General features: G+C 43.2%; 1 protein-coding gene across 3 annotated transcripts in view; it reads right to left on the reverse strand.

Annotated features, from left to right (window-relative positions):
* The window catches only part of DPY19L3 (dpy-19 like C-mannosyltransferase 3), a 472,263-nt gene that overhangs the window by 225,180 nt on the left and 230,190 nt on the right, over positions 1-16,893 (reverse strand). For all 3 annotated transcript variants that reach the window (XM_086945460.1, XM_086945459.1, XM_086945461.1), the window contains 4 exons: positions 13,823-13,957; positions 5,358-5,489; positions 3,474-3,575; positions 3,035-3,108 (listed from right to left, as the gene is read on the reverse strand). In XM_086945460.1, coding sequence (XP_086801586.1) covers positions 3,035-3,108; positions 3,474-3,575; positions 5,358-5,489; positions 13,823-13,957 — 443 coding nt within the window. The remainder of the gene's footprint in view (positions 1-3,034; positions 3,109-3,473; positions 3,576-5,357; positions 5,490-13,822; positions 13,958-16,893) is intronic.

The following is a 16,893-nucleotide window of genomic DNA, read 5'->3' on the forward strand; positions in this document are numbered from 1 at the left end:
GCCAGCGGTGCAACATACAAATTAAAAAGGGTGGGGCTAAGAGCCGAACCCTGTGGAACTCCCTGCAGAATGGGGCGTGGGGCAGAAATATAGGGAGGTGTAGAAACTTTAAAGGTTTGATCCGTAAGAAATGATCGAAACCATTCAAGTGCTTGTTCTCCAACTCCTGCCTCCACGAGGCGGTGTAAAAGGATCTGGTGAGAGACCGTGTCGAAGGCGGCACTTAGATCCAATAGGATCAGTGCCGCCGTCTGACCTTGGTCTAGTATTTTCCTGATATGTTCCACCACCGCCAAGAGGGCGGTCTCGGTACTATGGCCGGCTCGAAACCCATTCTGGGAGTTGTCCAGTATGTTTGCTTCTTGCAGGTGGAAGGATAAGATCCTATTGGCGTGAGCTTCGGCTATTTTAGCCATCCAAGGAAGGAGGGAAATAGGTCGGTAATGCTCTGATTTGGAAGGATCAAGAGAAGGTTTTTTAAGGATTGGTATAATAGTGGCCTGCTTCCAAGCAGTGGGAACACTACCAGTTCTGAAAGAAAGATCAATTAAGCTCTGCATCGCCGGGTAGCAGCAATCGGCGAGATCGCGGAATTGCATGGGTCTCATAGGGTCATCCGGAGAACCAGATTTAACTTTGATCGTCAAAGTTAGGAACTCCTCTTGGGTAGGACCTGGAATGGCTAGTAGGGATTTGGAGACCAGAGGGGCACTATTAATTTCCCTGACAAAAGGCAGAGCAAACGACCTGTATATGGCCTCCACTTTTTCAACGAAGAACGAAGCCAGATCTTCGCAGTGTGTCATGGAGGCAATGAACGTGGAGGCAGTTCTTTTATTGGTGAGGTCTTTGCACACCCTAAAGATGGTCTTGGTAGGGTTTGTACTATTTTTTATCTCCTGTGAATAGAAAGCAGCCCTGGCTGAACATATGGCCCTATGATACGTCCTGGTGCAGGATCTGTAAGATGCTTTAAGATCAGTATCATAGTTTCTGCGCCAAGCACGTTCTGCTTTTTTACAAGATGATTTCAATACCCTAAGGGATTCCTCATACCAGGGACTGGGGGAGCCAGACCTAGCCTTGCTACACCTAGCTGGTATAAGGGTATCCAGAGACTGCTCAAGCCACTTGCAAAAGTCGTCATAACCACGGGAAACTTCCTCAGGAGGTTGGGGATGATGCTGCAGCAAAAGATGGTGAAAGTGCTCTAGGTTCAAGTTTCTCCATGGACGCTTAAAAATCTTAGGCAAGTTATTATTGACTGGAGGGATATTGGTAGTAATGTGCGTTTCGATCAGATAGTGATCGGTCCAGGCCATAGGCTTTGGCTGGAGCACTTCAATATTAGAGGAGATGTTCGTCAGAAAAGGATCCAACAGGTGTCCTTGTGACAAATACCTATGGGTATTGAAATGTAAGGCTTTATGAGTCATGCATGCAATTTTTTGTTGTATTCTTGCCTCATAAGGGAGCCAAGTTCAGGGATTTTAGATCCGGGGAGATGTGTTTGTTTCTTTTGTTCCGTGGCAAGTCTGTCAGCAGTGTTGAGAGGACCTTAGAGGGGTCAGCTTATATCTAGGCAGGACAAAGATAGTAGCACTTCCGTAATCCAGACTGAGAATGACTAGGGCTTGGACCGCGGATTTAAGGTCGTCCTGGGAGAAGAAGGGTTTTAATTTCCTTAAAATGCTCATCTGATAATTTGCTGCTTTGGTGGAAGTGCTGATGTGATCCAGCATGGTCCGGTATCTGTCTAGTGTAATTCCTAGAGATCTCACAGAGACTATAATGTGAGGTGAGCAGTTGAGGGCAGTTAGATTCTTCATCCATAGGTCGATGTTGAGATTGTGGTTAGATGGGGTAATGAGGAGGAATTCTGGTTTGACAGCGTTAAGTTTGGGATGGTTGCCAGTAAGCCAATTCTGAGTATTTTGTAGAGTAGTGTTGAGGAACATATTGTCTTCTAGGAAGGAGCTTTTCAGGCACAACTGGGTGTCATATGCATACATGTGATTATGAGTGTTAGAGAATGTCAAGGAGACTGTTAGAGGTTCCATGAACATGTTGGAGAGTGGGTGGTAGGGCGGGTCCCTGTGGGACCCCTAGGATGACCACAGTGGTCTTGGATAGGGATTGCTTAACCTTGACTCTTAGGGTTTTGCTATGGAAGAATGAAGTAAACCAATGTAGGATGGTCCCTGATAACCCCATCTTCCATTCAAGTAGGTTTAGTAGACTGTTGTGTTTGACAGTATCTAACACAGAAAAGTCAAGGAGGATAAGAAGGCACGATTCATTCTGATCCAGCATTTTTAATACGTCATCTAATATGTGTTTGAGTGCTGATTCCGTATTGTAACCCTGATGAAAGCCGGACTGGCATTGGTCAAAGAGTTGGAAATGATCTATGTGGTTGCAGAGTTGGATTTGAACACATTTTTCAAGAAGATTTGCTAGAGTGGGAATGTTGGAGATTGGAAGGAAATTGTTAAGGTCTGAGCTATGTGCAGTTGGTTTTTTCAAGATGGGGTTCCCTGCCCTACTCTTAGGCAGTCAGGTATATAGCCTTGGCGGAGCAAGGCATTTACGAGCTTGGTCCATAGAGGGAGAATAGAAGATTTGATCATAGTCAAGAGATTCAGAGGTAAAGGGTCGATGAAGTGATATATGGTATACATCAGAGGGTAAGTTTACAATGCCAAATTACTTTGGTATGAAATATTTTTAACCAGTAAATTTTTTAACCGTCAAATTCTATGCATTTGAATGATTTTATCTCAATATACGTTTTGTAAGAATTGTGCTTTTCTTTTCTTGATGGAATGTGAGAATGTATCTCTTTATAGCCACTCGTTTTGATCGAATAAAGAATTTTGACTGACGGACTCCTAATGTCGCCTCACCACTAAAATTAAAGGTCTAATGCATGCTCAAAAAAAATAGAAGTCTGTAGCCAGTTTAATGACATGTATGTTTTGAAGCTAAACAGATAAATACATTAAAACAAAACTTAATACAAAGCAGATCATACCTTGTTGACCCAAATCCAAACTTGGCCTTTATAAATTTGAATATATGCTCATCTGACTCAATACTTAGAATTTTCTGTAGCAAAAAAATACAAAACAAAAGCATTAGTTCCTGCAAATTGTGAAAGCTGTAATGCAGCAGCGAGTCACAGAAAAAAGAAAATATCTTTATGAATTATTCAAGGTCATCAGGGCAGGACTGTGTGGAGAACAAAGCTGAAGTGATCCGGGTCCCCCCGTTAAAAGGCTGGGGCCCTGGGCCAGAGCCCACTTTGCCAGTGCCTTAAAAAGTCTCCGACTTTTGGTTGTGTTCTACATTATGTTTGGTATACATTTTCTGAGCAAATGGATGACAAATGTTCTGTTCTTGAATAAGAAGAGTTTTGCAAATATTATGAGAAATGCACACACTTTTAATAATAAAAAGCTGAATTGACATACCTTGATAGTGATGTTAACAAGAAATGTCAAGCCCAGAACCAGTACAAAATGCAGGACAAGCTTTGCCAGTCTACTCAGAAAGTTTCCAGATTTTAGATTATGCTGAAAAGGAACACAAACGGAGTTACTTTAATCACTTGTATAATCAGCATTTGAAAAGCCAAAAATACTGTTTCCTTCCCCAATCTAAGACAATACCTTCCTGCAAAGCACTTTGAGGAAGGGTTCTCAAGTCAGTAATAGGTACTAAATCACCATTAATAAGCATACCCTCATACATACACTTATTGTGTGGCACTCTATAAGAATACATGAGTATGGGATAAAAGGGTTCCAACAGAGCAAAATACTAATGCAGTTTCCTAAATGTGTCAGGGCACCAGTTGACAGTTGACATAACCAAGGCTAAAGTTATCAATGACCACAAAACAGCACAGTAAAATGTACTACCTGACTCTTAGCAACACCAGCACTTCCAGGACATACAATGGCGCTTTAAGATACCCTACTACATAATAGGTTTGATATCCTAAGACACATGCATGGTATAATTTTCTACTTTATTAATGTGCTGATGTTTGCATTAATCAATGAATAGGCTATGAGGGTGGGATGCTTGACTTCTACTGCCACAGCTTATCCTCTGTATAATCGCTGGGCGGTACTCCAGGCCAATATGTGTACTACATTATTTTCTATTGCACATGTGTTAAGGAGGTGTACACTTGTAGTAGGAAATTAATGCAGCTATTCGCTGTTAATAATTAATCACAAGCCAGTTGGATGTTTCGGCATGCACTACTCTACTTTTGGCCTTCGTTTGGCAGTTGCTACCCACTTATTTTACTTCAAATAGTACATTTCAGTAATTTACGGATGAATGTACACGATTTCCTTTTGCCCAATGACTATTAGGAATAAAATAACTCAAACTGGGTACATAATAAGGCTATACCAAGTCACATCACAGTTCCAGGCCCTTTTAAATGGTCATGGGACTCTTCAGAGACTTGCTATATCCCTACAGCAAGAAGTACATAATCCCTCATTTATCCTAATCCAGTGTTCAGCCCTTTATGCTGCACAATAGATTTAGTTGCAAACAACTCTGTACCCTAAAAGCTGTATAAATGAATAAAATAATTAAAACATGCTTTCAATTAAGGGCTTATCACATGGGAAGCACGCAAAGTGCCCAGAGAAAGTAAAGTGACCAGCACAAAACACAGAAATAAACCAGCATAAGCTTTGTGTACTGCAGCCTAGTACCCAAGACAGTTCAAACTAAACTGAAGATCATTTTAAAAAAAGATAGAAAACATCAATATTTTCTCAAAAACCCTGAAGCTATTGAATTGTTAAGAGGTTTTTACAGAAGAAATACAACTGGTTATAATCTAAATCTCTGTAAGAATTAGTCGATTTCCATTTTTTATTATCTAGGGACACAAGGATAAAATACCTACCTGCCAGAAATAGAAGAGTGAATTTCTGCCGCAGAGACCAGAATCGAGCGGCAAAAAAATCCTAAATCATTACCTATGTGTGTAATGGACTTACTTAATGTTCATACCAGTTAGCGGCAGGTGCTTATACTTTTGAAACTACCTACACTAGCTCAGAGCTGATCTTATACAGAGTGATAAATACAAATTCAAAAATACTTTGTTTTCTGTAAATGGGAAAAGCCGTAGTAATAAACACAGTTTTAGAATCTAAACACAATAGCATATAAAACACAATGTAGATTATCACGCTATTTCTTCACAATCTGTTTTGCTGAGCTACATATCCAAATTTCGGTAATAGTTTTCTCTTTGCAACACAACATGACATGTAAGTGTACTTTTCTACAATTAAGGCTGTGTTGGGGTGGTACAATACCTGGATCTTCCTTGCTATGAATACAGACACAATAAAGCTGAGAAGTAATGAGCCAAGAATCATGGAATTGAAGAACTGTAGTAGAGCCACCAATATTAAGCTGGTTGCCTGTATGGCGTACAGCCATGTAACCTACAACGAAAATAAATCACACCAAGTTTAAGTATTGTATTACAAGGAGCATTTCCATGATGTTTAATGGGCCAAGGCTATATACATTGTATTAAGTCTTTCAGTACACCACAGTTGACCAACTTACCTCACTTTCGTCTTCAACTTTCTTGGCATCACTGGCTATCAGTGACGGGCGGTGACCCTCAACACTGGAGGAGGGTTGAGGGACAGAGAATCAAACCCAGTGGGGGGCCAAAAAGATTCTAAAAAAAATGTACTTAGCTGCGTTTCGCTCTCCATCGTCTTTTTTTCTTTCTTCTGCTCTCATGCTGCAAATGAGCAGCGCCACGATTGGCTGGAGCGGGCTGCCTCGATACTCTTGCAGGCACAGGAGGCCTGTGTCTGCTATTTACACAGCTATCTGAGACACCTAGGTGGAGAGTTTACACTGCGCCAAGACAGCCGGCCAAATTGACTTGCGAAATGTAAACTGGTTGAGTGAGCACATCTCCCCTGCTGCCAGTCAGCAGCAATGCCCCTTCATCAAACACTGCTCAGGCTGGGAGCACTGAAAAAGAACAGTAATTCATTTTATTAATATTTTATTTTTCACTTTTGCTGCACTGGCAGCAGGGGGGCAAAGCACCTCTTCCCTAATTCGGGGCCGCTGCTGCCAGCTATGCCATTAGTAAGATCGCTTGCTATTTCCAATCGATCTAACTGGATACTACCAGTTGGCAGCCCTCAAGTTGCCGTACTGGGTTCATGTTTGCTTTCGGTTGACACCATTCCCTGTGGTGACATCATCTCCTTTGAATTCCCTTACCATCTACTCTGATGACACCCAAATATTTCTCACTCCCACTGTTCTCACTCCTCATGCAATCACAGCTATTCACCAGTAAACATAACAATAACCACTTAACTGAGTTTGTCAGACTGATGCCTTACAGGTTCTTTCATCTTCAGCACCTGACTCTTTACCACTACTGATCAACGTTCCTCCAGAAATCTTGGCATTCCCTTCTCTGAATATTTCTCTGTGTTTTCTTCAATCTTACCAGTGAATTGGTATTCATTAAAAACATTGCTGCTGCAGCTTGGTATCAAGTACTGAAGATGAATGAAAGTCAACCCTTCCACATCGCAAAAGATGAGACTAATTATCTTGTTCTCAGTGAACTGGATTCTTGTAACGGTTTGTAGGCCTTCCTGTCTAGTCCTTTGCACCACTGGGCAAGGTAATAAACTTAGCCATAAGAACACGTTGTAAGCTTTGAAAGCGCACACCCACCAGTTCCTATTAGCATAAGGCTAGCTCACTCTTTGCTAAAAACAGAGCACTTCAACTACCCGGGCTTAGCACCTTATCAAAGTTCTTCTATTCTTACATGCTATGATTTAACAATAACCTACATCCCTACAATCGGTGATTCAGAATCTCTATTTTCATCTAAATCATTGTATGCTCCATCCAGATTCCAGCCCGTCCACTTACTTCACTTTCTCAGAGGAACTATTTTTCTTCCATCACAATTAGGCCAGCTCATGTGTCTAGGAACCCAAATTTGTCCTAAAATATTATGTCATAATACTGTCACGCCCAGGTTCATTCTGGCCTCTCATAGCCAGATTCCATGTAAATATGTAGATTTTGGTTATTTTATTTTTCTTCCAAGTGTATATCTGCTTGTTATTGCACAATGTGTACAACAAGAATTCAGCAGTTTTGTATTTTTGTATATATCGGGCTTCCTCTGCACCACTCATTCTCACAGACATACATACATATATGTTCACTGAAAAAACCATAGGTTTCAGGGACGTTCTAGTTAGAAATTAGCAATTAAAAAATCATAGAAATTCACTGAAAAAAACATAGGTTTCAGGGACGTTATAGTTAGTTGGATATTTCACTCATACAAAACCAGATCAATACGGCTTATGATGTCACATATTACATCATTCATGACATGGTCAGTGACATCGCTGATGGTATCTCAAATTACATCACTGATGACATCATCCACGTGGTAATCTGATACACCTCCTCACACCCTAATATAACCTATGCTACACCCCTATAAAATACAGACTACCATGTTCAAAACCATAAACATACCAATACGTCCCTGAAACCTATGTTTTTTTCCACTGACTTTCTAAGGTTTTTAAAATGCTAATTTCTAACTTTTCCTACAGAGGTAGCACATGTGCAGAAAGATAAGGAAACATGCAGAAAGAAGCAAAAGAAATGCAGAAAGACGCAATAGAAGTCTAGAAAGACGAAGAAAGGTGCAGAAAGAAGCAAGAGATATGTACAAAGAACCAACAGAGATGCAGAAAGAGGCTTTGTTGGCAAGTCACCCTGTGCCCACGTTTTGCTGACTGCTACTGGTGGTAACTGACTCTGACTAACCAGGCCCAGAGCCAGTGCTATCCTGAAAGACACTTAGAATACAGTGAAACTACCTACATACACTAGGGTACACTATGGGTTGGGGTACCCCTGTGATTGGCATGACTTCCCCTGTAAGGCCATAGTACAAAAAAGGGCAGGGGGATTAAAACTACCTCTAAGTCAGAGGTGCAGAAAGAGGCAAGAGCAGTGCAGAAAGAACCAACAGAGGTGCACAAAGAGGCAAGAGGAATGCTGAAAAAGTTAAGAGGGTGCACAAAGAGGCAAGAGAGGTACAGAAAGAGGTAGGAGGGGTGCAGAAAGGTGAAAGAGAAATCGAAGAAGAGGCAAGTGAGGTGCAGAAAAAAGCAAGAGCAGTGCAGAAACAACCAACAGAGGCGCTGAAAGGGGTGTGAAGGGTGCAGAAATAGCAAGAGAAGTGCAGACAGAGGCAACAGAGATACAGAAAGATGCAAGAGAGGTGCAGAAACAAGCACGAAAGGTGCAGGAACAGGGAACAGGGGTGCAGAAAGAGGCAAGAGAGGTGCAGAAAGAGAAAAGAGGTGCAGAAAGAGATCTGCAGAAAAAGCAACAGAGGTGCTGAAAAAGGCAAGTGAGGTACAGAAAGAGGCAAGAGAATTGCTGAAAGAAGCAACAGAGGTTTAGAAAGAAGCAAGAGAAGTGCAGAAAGATGCAAGTGAGGTGAAGCAAGAGCAGTGCAGAAAGAAGCAACAGAGGTGCTGAAAGTTGTACGAAGGGTGCAGAAAGAGACAGAAAGAAGCAACAGTGGTACAGAAAGAGGCAAGAGTGGTGCAGGAAGAGGGGTGCAGAAAGAGGGAAGAGGGGTGCAGAAAGAGGGAAGAGGGGTGCAGAAAGAACAACAGAGGTGCAATAAGATGTAAGAGGAGTGCAGCAAGAGATCGGAGAGGTGCACAAAGAGGCAAGAGAGATACAGAGGGAGGCAGGAAGGGTGCAGAAAGAAGGAAGAGAAGTGCAGAAAGAGTCTAAAGAATTGCTGAAAGAAGCAACAGAGGTTTAGAAAGAAGCAACAGAAGTGCAGGAAGAGGGGTGGGGAGAGAGGCAAGAGGGGTACAGAAAGAAGCAGGTCAGATGCAGAAAGAAACAAAAGTGCTGAAAGAAGGAACAGAGGTGCAGAAAGAGGCAAAAAGATACAGAAAGACATGAGGGGTTCAGAAAAAGGCAAGATAGGTGCAGAACAAGGGAAGAAGGGTGCAGAAAGAGGCAAGAGGGTACAGAAAGAAGCAAATGATGTGCAGAAAGAGGCAATAGACATGCAGAAAGGGGCAAGAGAAGTGCAGAAAAAGGAAGAAATGTGCAGAAAGAAACAACAGAAATGCAGAAAGAGGCAAGAGAGCCGCAGATGATAGAGGCAAGAGTACCAATTTAACAACCACATTTAGCAATAAGTAACAGGTGACCATTCTTGGTTTGTAAAGGGCCTTCCAACACGCTGTAACACTTGTCGCCTCATTTTTGGGAATGTTTGAGATAGAAACCAGGCTTTTTTTGTTCAAATCTACAGATTAGGTAGCAGATGATGAATTATGTGGCTAATGCCGACAATGTATATTTGTGCGAAATTTGGTGCAGCAAAACAGTCGCATAATTCCAGTGGCCCTGCTCATAACTCTCACTAGGTCCAGAAGTGCTCCTCAGTGATTAATTCTATTTTTGTCTCAATGAGTTCATAGTTGAGCTTCTATGGAAACAAGGAAGACTAAACCTGATATTACCACTCCACAACACAGACTACTATACCACATAATTACTCTCCATAACACATATTTGCACTCTACATAATTCCTATAAAATAAATACCCCATACTTTCTATCCACATAATTTCACTGCACAATTTACCACATGATTCCACTACACACATCGTACATCCACTCCACTCCACTCCGAAAAACATTAAAAAAACGCTTTACATTGCCAATAGCTCTAATTCTCGCAAATGCAAAACCTATAACATTGCAAACACTTCTTTAACTAGTAGTCGTGTTTGCAGAGTGGTGGAGAAAGGGTGCTGGGCTTCTGACCAGCGCTCAGGAATTCAGCTGCAAAGGACTTACAGGAGTTACCAGGAGGGCTTCTTGGCCCCCAAAGTCCCTCAGGAGTAAATTGGACTTCTTCTCCCATCCCGTAGTCTGCCAGGAGGCACTTGGGCAGAGTGGCGGAGAAAGGGGAGCATGGCCTCTGAAGACGTTTTAGCAATCTCACTGTGTGGCACTTACTGGAGGTAACAAGAGGGGTTGGTGGCCCCCAAGAACATCCTTGGGGGCCAACTCCTCCTCCTATTACCTCCAGGAAGTCTCACACAGCAGGATTGCTAAGTTGTCATAGCAGGCCACGCCCCCTTTCCCCACCACTCTGCAAAACGCACTTTCATGTGTGCACTTGGATGGGGATTTAAGTCCCCTTCGCTGCTGGGGGTCCTTTAGGGGCCAACTAGCCTACAGCTTACCTCCAGTAAGCCCCATACAGTGGGATTGCCGAGAGGTGGACAAAGGCCACGCCCCCTTTCCCCACCACTCTGCAAACGAGCCTCCTGGCGCGTTCTAAGTTGGGGTATTAAGTCCACTTCATTCCGGAGGGTCCCTGAGGGCCATGTAGCCCACCAGGTACCTTCAGTAAGCGCCACACACCTGGATTGCAGAGAATGGTCGGAGACCACGCCCCCTTTTTACACCACTCTGCAAATGCAGCTCTTGGCACACTGCTGCTCGGGGATAAAGTCCACTTGTGTCCTGAGGTCCTCAGGATAAAAAAGGACCCCATCGCCCCAAAACCAGTGTACCAAGAGGCGCGTTTGCAGAGTGTTGTAAAAGGGGCGTGGCCTCGGACCACCTCTCTGCAACGCAGCTCTGTGGCGCACACTGGAGGTACCTGGGGGCTAGTTGGCAGCAGGGACCCTCAGTATTCAAAGGGAATTAATTTACCAACTTACAAAGCGCCAGGGGGCGCGTTTGCAGAGTGGTGCAGGGAGGGGCTGGGGCCTCTGGGAGATGTCAGCTTTTTTTTATTTTTTAGAAGAGGGGCTGTATGGCCCCCTTTCTTTTACCATTTTTGGGGCCCGGGGGACCCCATCCCCCAGGGCCTGACCCCTTTTTATAAAAAAAAGAAGAAGAAAAAAACGGGAAGGGAGCTGTGTGGCCCCTCCTCCCGAGGCATATTTCGGCCCCAGGGAGCCCATCCCCCAGGGCATGGCCAGAATTATATATCTTTTTTATTTATATTTGAAGGGGGTCCACGTGCCCCCCCCGCCCTCCTAAGGCCAATTATGGTCCGGGGACCCCATCCCCCGGGGCCGGCCTTTCCTTTGAAATTATTTGTTAAATATTGGGGATGGGCGGCCCCAATGCCCCCACGGTCCCGCCGGCTTCCAGCGGAGCCGGCATTGCTTTTGCACAAGGGGAGCTGCTGACATGCAGCTTCCCTTGTGCAAAAGCAATCCTGCTTTCCTCCAGTGACGAGAGAGCAGGATTTCCTACTATCGCTTCAATGAAGCAATGCAGAGTTTGCTATGGCAGGGCAGGAGCTGTCCTCCCGCCCTGCCATAGCAAAAAACAATGTCCCGGGTGTGGGCACCCAGGGATATTGCATGAGCCAGCCCTAGGAGGTGGCAGTCCCCATGGCCATCAACGGCTCCAGGAGGGGGGCCACGTGGAGTGCCAGTATTTCCAAAGCCCCGGGGAGGTGGTGGTCCCCAGGGCATGTGCGGGGGCACTTGCCCCCCACATATCTTTTTTTTAAACAGAGCCCCCGGGTGGTTGCGGTCCCCGGGGCTGTGGGGGGGGGGGGCATGTGCCCCCCGCGTTTCATTACCAAAGCCCAAGGGCTGCGGGGGCCCACAGTGCCATCCGCATACAATTAAATAAGCCCCGGGGAGGTGGCGGTCCCCAGGGCTGAGGGGGCCGGATGTATGACCATTTTTTGCGGTCGCAAAGGGGAATTTGGCCCGTTTGCAACTGTAAAAACCGGATGCACAATGTACTAACCCTATTAGCAACTCGTAAAATAGGAGCAGCGACTCCATAGTGAGTCCATACCCCATGTATGATTGTTTTGCGACTGCAATTGCAGTCGCAAAACACTTCTCAGAAGGATGGTAAGCCACTCGCAAACTGAAAAAGTTCCCCAAGAGACCACTTTCACTTTGTGAATGGATGCGTAAATATTTTTTAAGAGCAGGCAGTGGTCCCAAGGACTACTGCCTGCCTTTAAAAAATGAAACTGAAACGTTTTTATTTTTATTTTTTAAATACATTCCGTTTTCCTTTAAGGAAAACAGGCTGCATTAAAAAAAACTGCTTTATTGACAAAGCAATCCCAGACATGGTGGTCTGCTGACCCCAGCAGGCCACCATCCCTGGGAGTGCCAGCCATTCCCAATGGGGTCGCAAATTGTGACAGCCTCATTATTATTCATTAGGCATACAATTTGCGACCCATTGGGAATAGCTAAGTGTCTGAGACACTGTTATACATTGAATTTTGCGACTTGCAAATTGCGACTCCAGTAGTCTCACTCATTCTCAGGTCTAGAAGTCCTGGAATTAGTAAACAATATTTGGACCCCATGCAGCTCTGCTTGGGTCTTCAGCAGATTAACATGCACATTTTTAGACGCTGCATTAGATATGCACTACTGCCTTCTCAAGGCATCTCCCGAACTGTGACTTCATAGATATATGCATTTCCAGGTAAATCCGAAGCTGCACCTGTGTGCACTTGTACTTGACTAATTTGAAGATTTATAAAGTGCTACTGTAGCCACAAGGGATGTCCGGAACTCATCACATCTGTAAGACCATTACACACTTGCTTCTATAGATGTCATGTATCTAGATCAACTTAGAAGAGTATATAGCCAAGCACATTTAGAATTGTACATGTAGTGGTCTGAAAGTGACTGAGGCCCATCAAAACGCTTGCAAAATGCAGGACATGCTTTCACAGTACTTCTTGGCTGTGTGCTCTCAGCAGATGTAAGGTATGGTGTACTGCAGGGCGAGCTTGTTTACTTGGCACCAGAGGGGCAAGTAAACACTCACTCACAAATTCTTCACATAGCCTGCCTCTTGCCTCTCTATTCAACATGTCTCTTCACACACTTATTTCACTTCCTACATTTATACTAAATGTATACTTTTGACATTGTCCAAGAATATAAAAATCTTCACTCTCTTGGGAATATACACATATGTACAGTATGACTCGATTCAGAGCAAAGGAAAAGACCAGATTGGCCACTTGCGTAATCATATGACTAAGCGACTGTTGGCTGCAAATAGCAAGACCTGTTGGCTTTGCCAAAACACGATTTGCATTAGCAGCCAGAAATGGAGTGAGAGAACAACAGTCCCTCAGAAAAAGGATTATTTATCTCAGTGCCCAGTAATGACTTGGAACAATCAAATAATTTACTGAAAAGAACAAATCAACCCTGTTAACTTTGAGACTAGAATAGGATGTTAACACTGCTCCGTCATAGACGGTACGGACTACTCTTTTATAGATGTGGAGTTTGTCCTGGCGCTTTTTGATTATTAACACAAACATGGTTTGAATTTGTTGTATTGCAACAAGTTTTTGATTTTTAGAATCCATATTTCCCCTCTGAGGCGGACAAATTTTGTTTTTCCATCCCTGCCTCAGATTTGCTTATTTCACCCACAATATGTAATTAATCATGTAACGACTCCTACTCATTACCTTAGACCATTTCAAAGGGCACATTTATAGGAGCTAGAACAAGAAAATATTTAATTTTAAAAAGTTGAGTGTGCCACAGTTTTAGCAAGGCAGGCACAGTGGCCTCCCTCTTTACATCAAATCTTAAACACAGTCTTAATGCGGAGTGGCACCATTGTGCAAGTGTATCATGGACAGAAATGCATGCAACAAAGAAAGGGTTCCAAGAAAACATACCTTGGCTGCAGGAAGCATATCAAGGCTATCCAGAAGAAATAAAGCGATGGCCTGCATCAGCATCACAAACTGATTGAACTGCCAAGTTAGATTGAAGATAAATGTAGCCACGAAAAGTGCAATTAATGTCAGTTTCTGAAAAAAGAAAGTCAGCACCATTTACCTGATTTTTAGAACAGCAGGCTCCAAAACGTAGGTAACAAATTATGAAAAAAGTACAAATCATAAGAGATTACCTAACTGTCTAAACAATTCTACCATTTGATGCATCCGTCAAGACTTTTGGAAGGGGTCTACAGGCTACAACTTTAGTACAATTTAGTGAATATTCCATTGAACAGAATGCTTCCTGTTAAAGGCTTTAATCTTCTGCTTTTCACATTTCTAGCCCAGGATGTTTGGTTAGGTTAATTGCTTGGTTTTGTCTGATTATGTTGCGTGAGGTTAGGTTAAAGGATATCTGTAAAGACAATTACTTGGCCTCTTGGTGCAGACATCTGTCTAGGGTTGTGATTCATCAAACAGAGGTTCCCCACAGTCTCTAATATGAGATGTTTTGCTCCTGATCTGTGTTCTAATGGTAACATTTCACTCTGAATTCTTGTTCTACTGTCTCCTTGTAGTTTCAAAAGATTTGTCCCTTTTTTGCATCATTTCAATTGTTCTTGGATGTTCCCTCCTTGTGGTTGTGTCTGATATTTCCTGGCCGAAAGTCTCTCGGCTGAGAGAGTCACTCTGTTCCAGTGTCCCATCTGCCCATATATCCACAAGTCCTTGTTTAGCTGTATAACCAGGGCAATGTTTGAGAGGTTCTCTTCTGCAAGGGTCTACCGTTTCCTGGTAACCTATCCCTAAAGAGTTATTGTCATTGAAGCTCTATATCAAAAGCTCCCTTTGATAAATGAATGAATGTAAACAGACAAGTGGGCAGAGTCACATAATCAGACAGACATGGACCTTCCAGGTAAAGCCCCGCAAAAGAAAGCCCAACTCTGCAACCAATGAGAGGTAGCTTGCCTGTTTCTGCCAGGAGAGGTAATTCTGCAGCCTGAGACATGTGAGAAGCAGCTTTGCTTTCTGTGCTGATCAATATATCAATCAGCTGACTGAGGGATTGATCTGGGATAACTGCTGCCTGTGACATGTGAGGGGTAAGAATAGGTGACGTTACAACGTATGCCATTACATCGCATGCCATTGCAACCCCAACATTTACATCGACTTTCAGTCGGGGGAGCGCTGGAAGTTAGAACAGATTAATTTTCTATTGCAACTCCAGTGTGTGCGACAGTAGGGAATGTTTTGGAGTTAAATCAAACACCTTCTACCCACTGCTGCACACCTTTTTTGTTGCAACGCCATGCGATATAATGGCATTCGTTGTAACAGTTGTGTAGTAAAGGCTGTTTCCCGAGAGGCAGAGTTGTTTAGAATGTAGCAAGTGAGGAATAGTTTTGCTGACTGGAGAGCTATGTTATTCTGCATGTGTACTCCACATGGGACATTGTTTCATCTCCTTATTCATATCTCCTGAAAGCTACTGTCGATACAAAACCATACAGGGGTTGAGCACACACTAATACCAACAATAAAAGTCGATAATGCGAGGGGAAAAGGGCAACCTCACTGGTTGCTAAGTGTCCAAAAAAAGAAAAATGAAAGGTCAGGTAAGTAGGAGAAGAGTAAATCTTTCGATTGGTAATTACTACTGTAACATATATTGCTCACAGAAGAAATTAAATATTCACACATCAAATGAGCCCATTAGCACATGAAATGCCTATGCTCCCCTGCTCCGACGTTCTTTGTGCCAGACCATGGGAACATAGGCAGCGACGTTCACATCGTCCTGCACAGAGTGGTCTGTTCTGTGTCCGCATCATCTCTGGTTTGTTGACTGCCTCTCAGTCTGTCTCCGACATGATTTTATCCCTTGGCAAATTTTGGGACAAATTTGTTTGGGCAGTATCTGGTTTCTTGAAACAACTGTGCAGCACATCTAACTATTAGGCAGTGGGTTGGTCTTTTTATGTTGTGGCAAGGTAACCTGTTGGCAGTACAAAACATTTGTAAATAGATCAAATTCATTTTGAATTTACTATGAAAGGGAGCACCACCCTCTGGGCTGTCAAAGTCATCTATTTTATCATTGCGTGTTTCTACTACTACTACAGAGAGCGTGTTTCTTCTACTACTACAGAGAGCTCCGCTCATCTTCTCAATCCCTTCTACAGGTACCCCGCTACAAGCGAAAAAAGTGGGGAGGGGCCAATTTCTCATTTTTGGCACCCACCTTCTGGAATTCCCTCCCCGACCATCTGCGGTCGACCAAACATTACTCCCTCTTTCGTAAGAGTTTGAAAACCTTTTTGTTTAATCAGGCTTTCCCGCAGTAATCCATCTATTGCTTCGCTCCTGCTTAACTATGCCTTCAAAGCGCCAAGAAACCGTCTGGTGAACGCTGCGCTCTACAAGTATTTTAAATTCAAATTCAAATACTAATGAATTAAACGTAGGTTGCAGCCATATTACTTGGTTGGATGGGTTTGTCTTTATACCATACTACCAGCCTAGCACGGTTCAAGTCTCAGTTATCACTGTTGGCACTAAACTGCACCTCACCCAAACAGTGTCATAAAATTCCTGTGCTGAAGTGAAGTTGAGTTTTGTGCATTTGTGAGGGTGAAACTAGGCACTGGCCAAAGACATATTAATCTTGTAACTATAGATACACACACCACAGACTGTAGTGAATAAAACCAAAACTGAGCTTGGTTACATACGAAGGGCACCTTCAGGGGTAGGAGCAATGCTTAAAAAGGCATTGTTATGGGAATTGGTCTCCCAAAAGGTGTGTAGTGGTCTTCAATTTGAGTTAAATGGAGAGCTTTTTTCAGAAGTCTCTTCCTGCTTTAAAAAAATATTAGTCTATAAGAATGTGTACAATGTTTTACATTGATTTGCTATTGTTACTGGATCATGTTTGGGACATTTTGTCCTATTTGTGGCTTTGTTCATGTGGGTCAAACAGAATAAATCTTGCAAGCGAGAAGTTTCTTTGATGATCCCTG

Source organism: Lissotriton vulgaris, chromosome 12 (assembly GCF_964263255.1).
Source record: "Lissotriton vulgaris chromosome 12, aLisVul1.2, whole genome shotgun sequence".
Lineage (NCBI taxonomy): Eukaryota > Metazoa > Chordata > Amphibia > Caudata > Salamandridae > Lissotriton > Lissotriton vulgaris.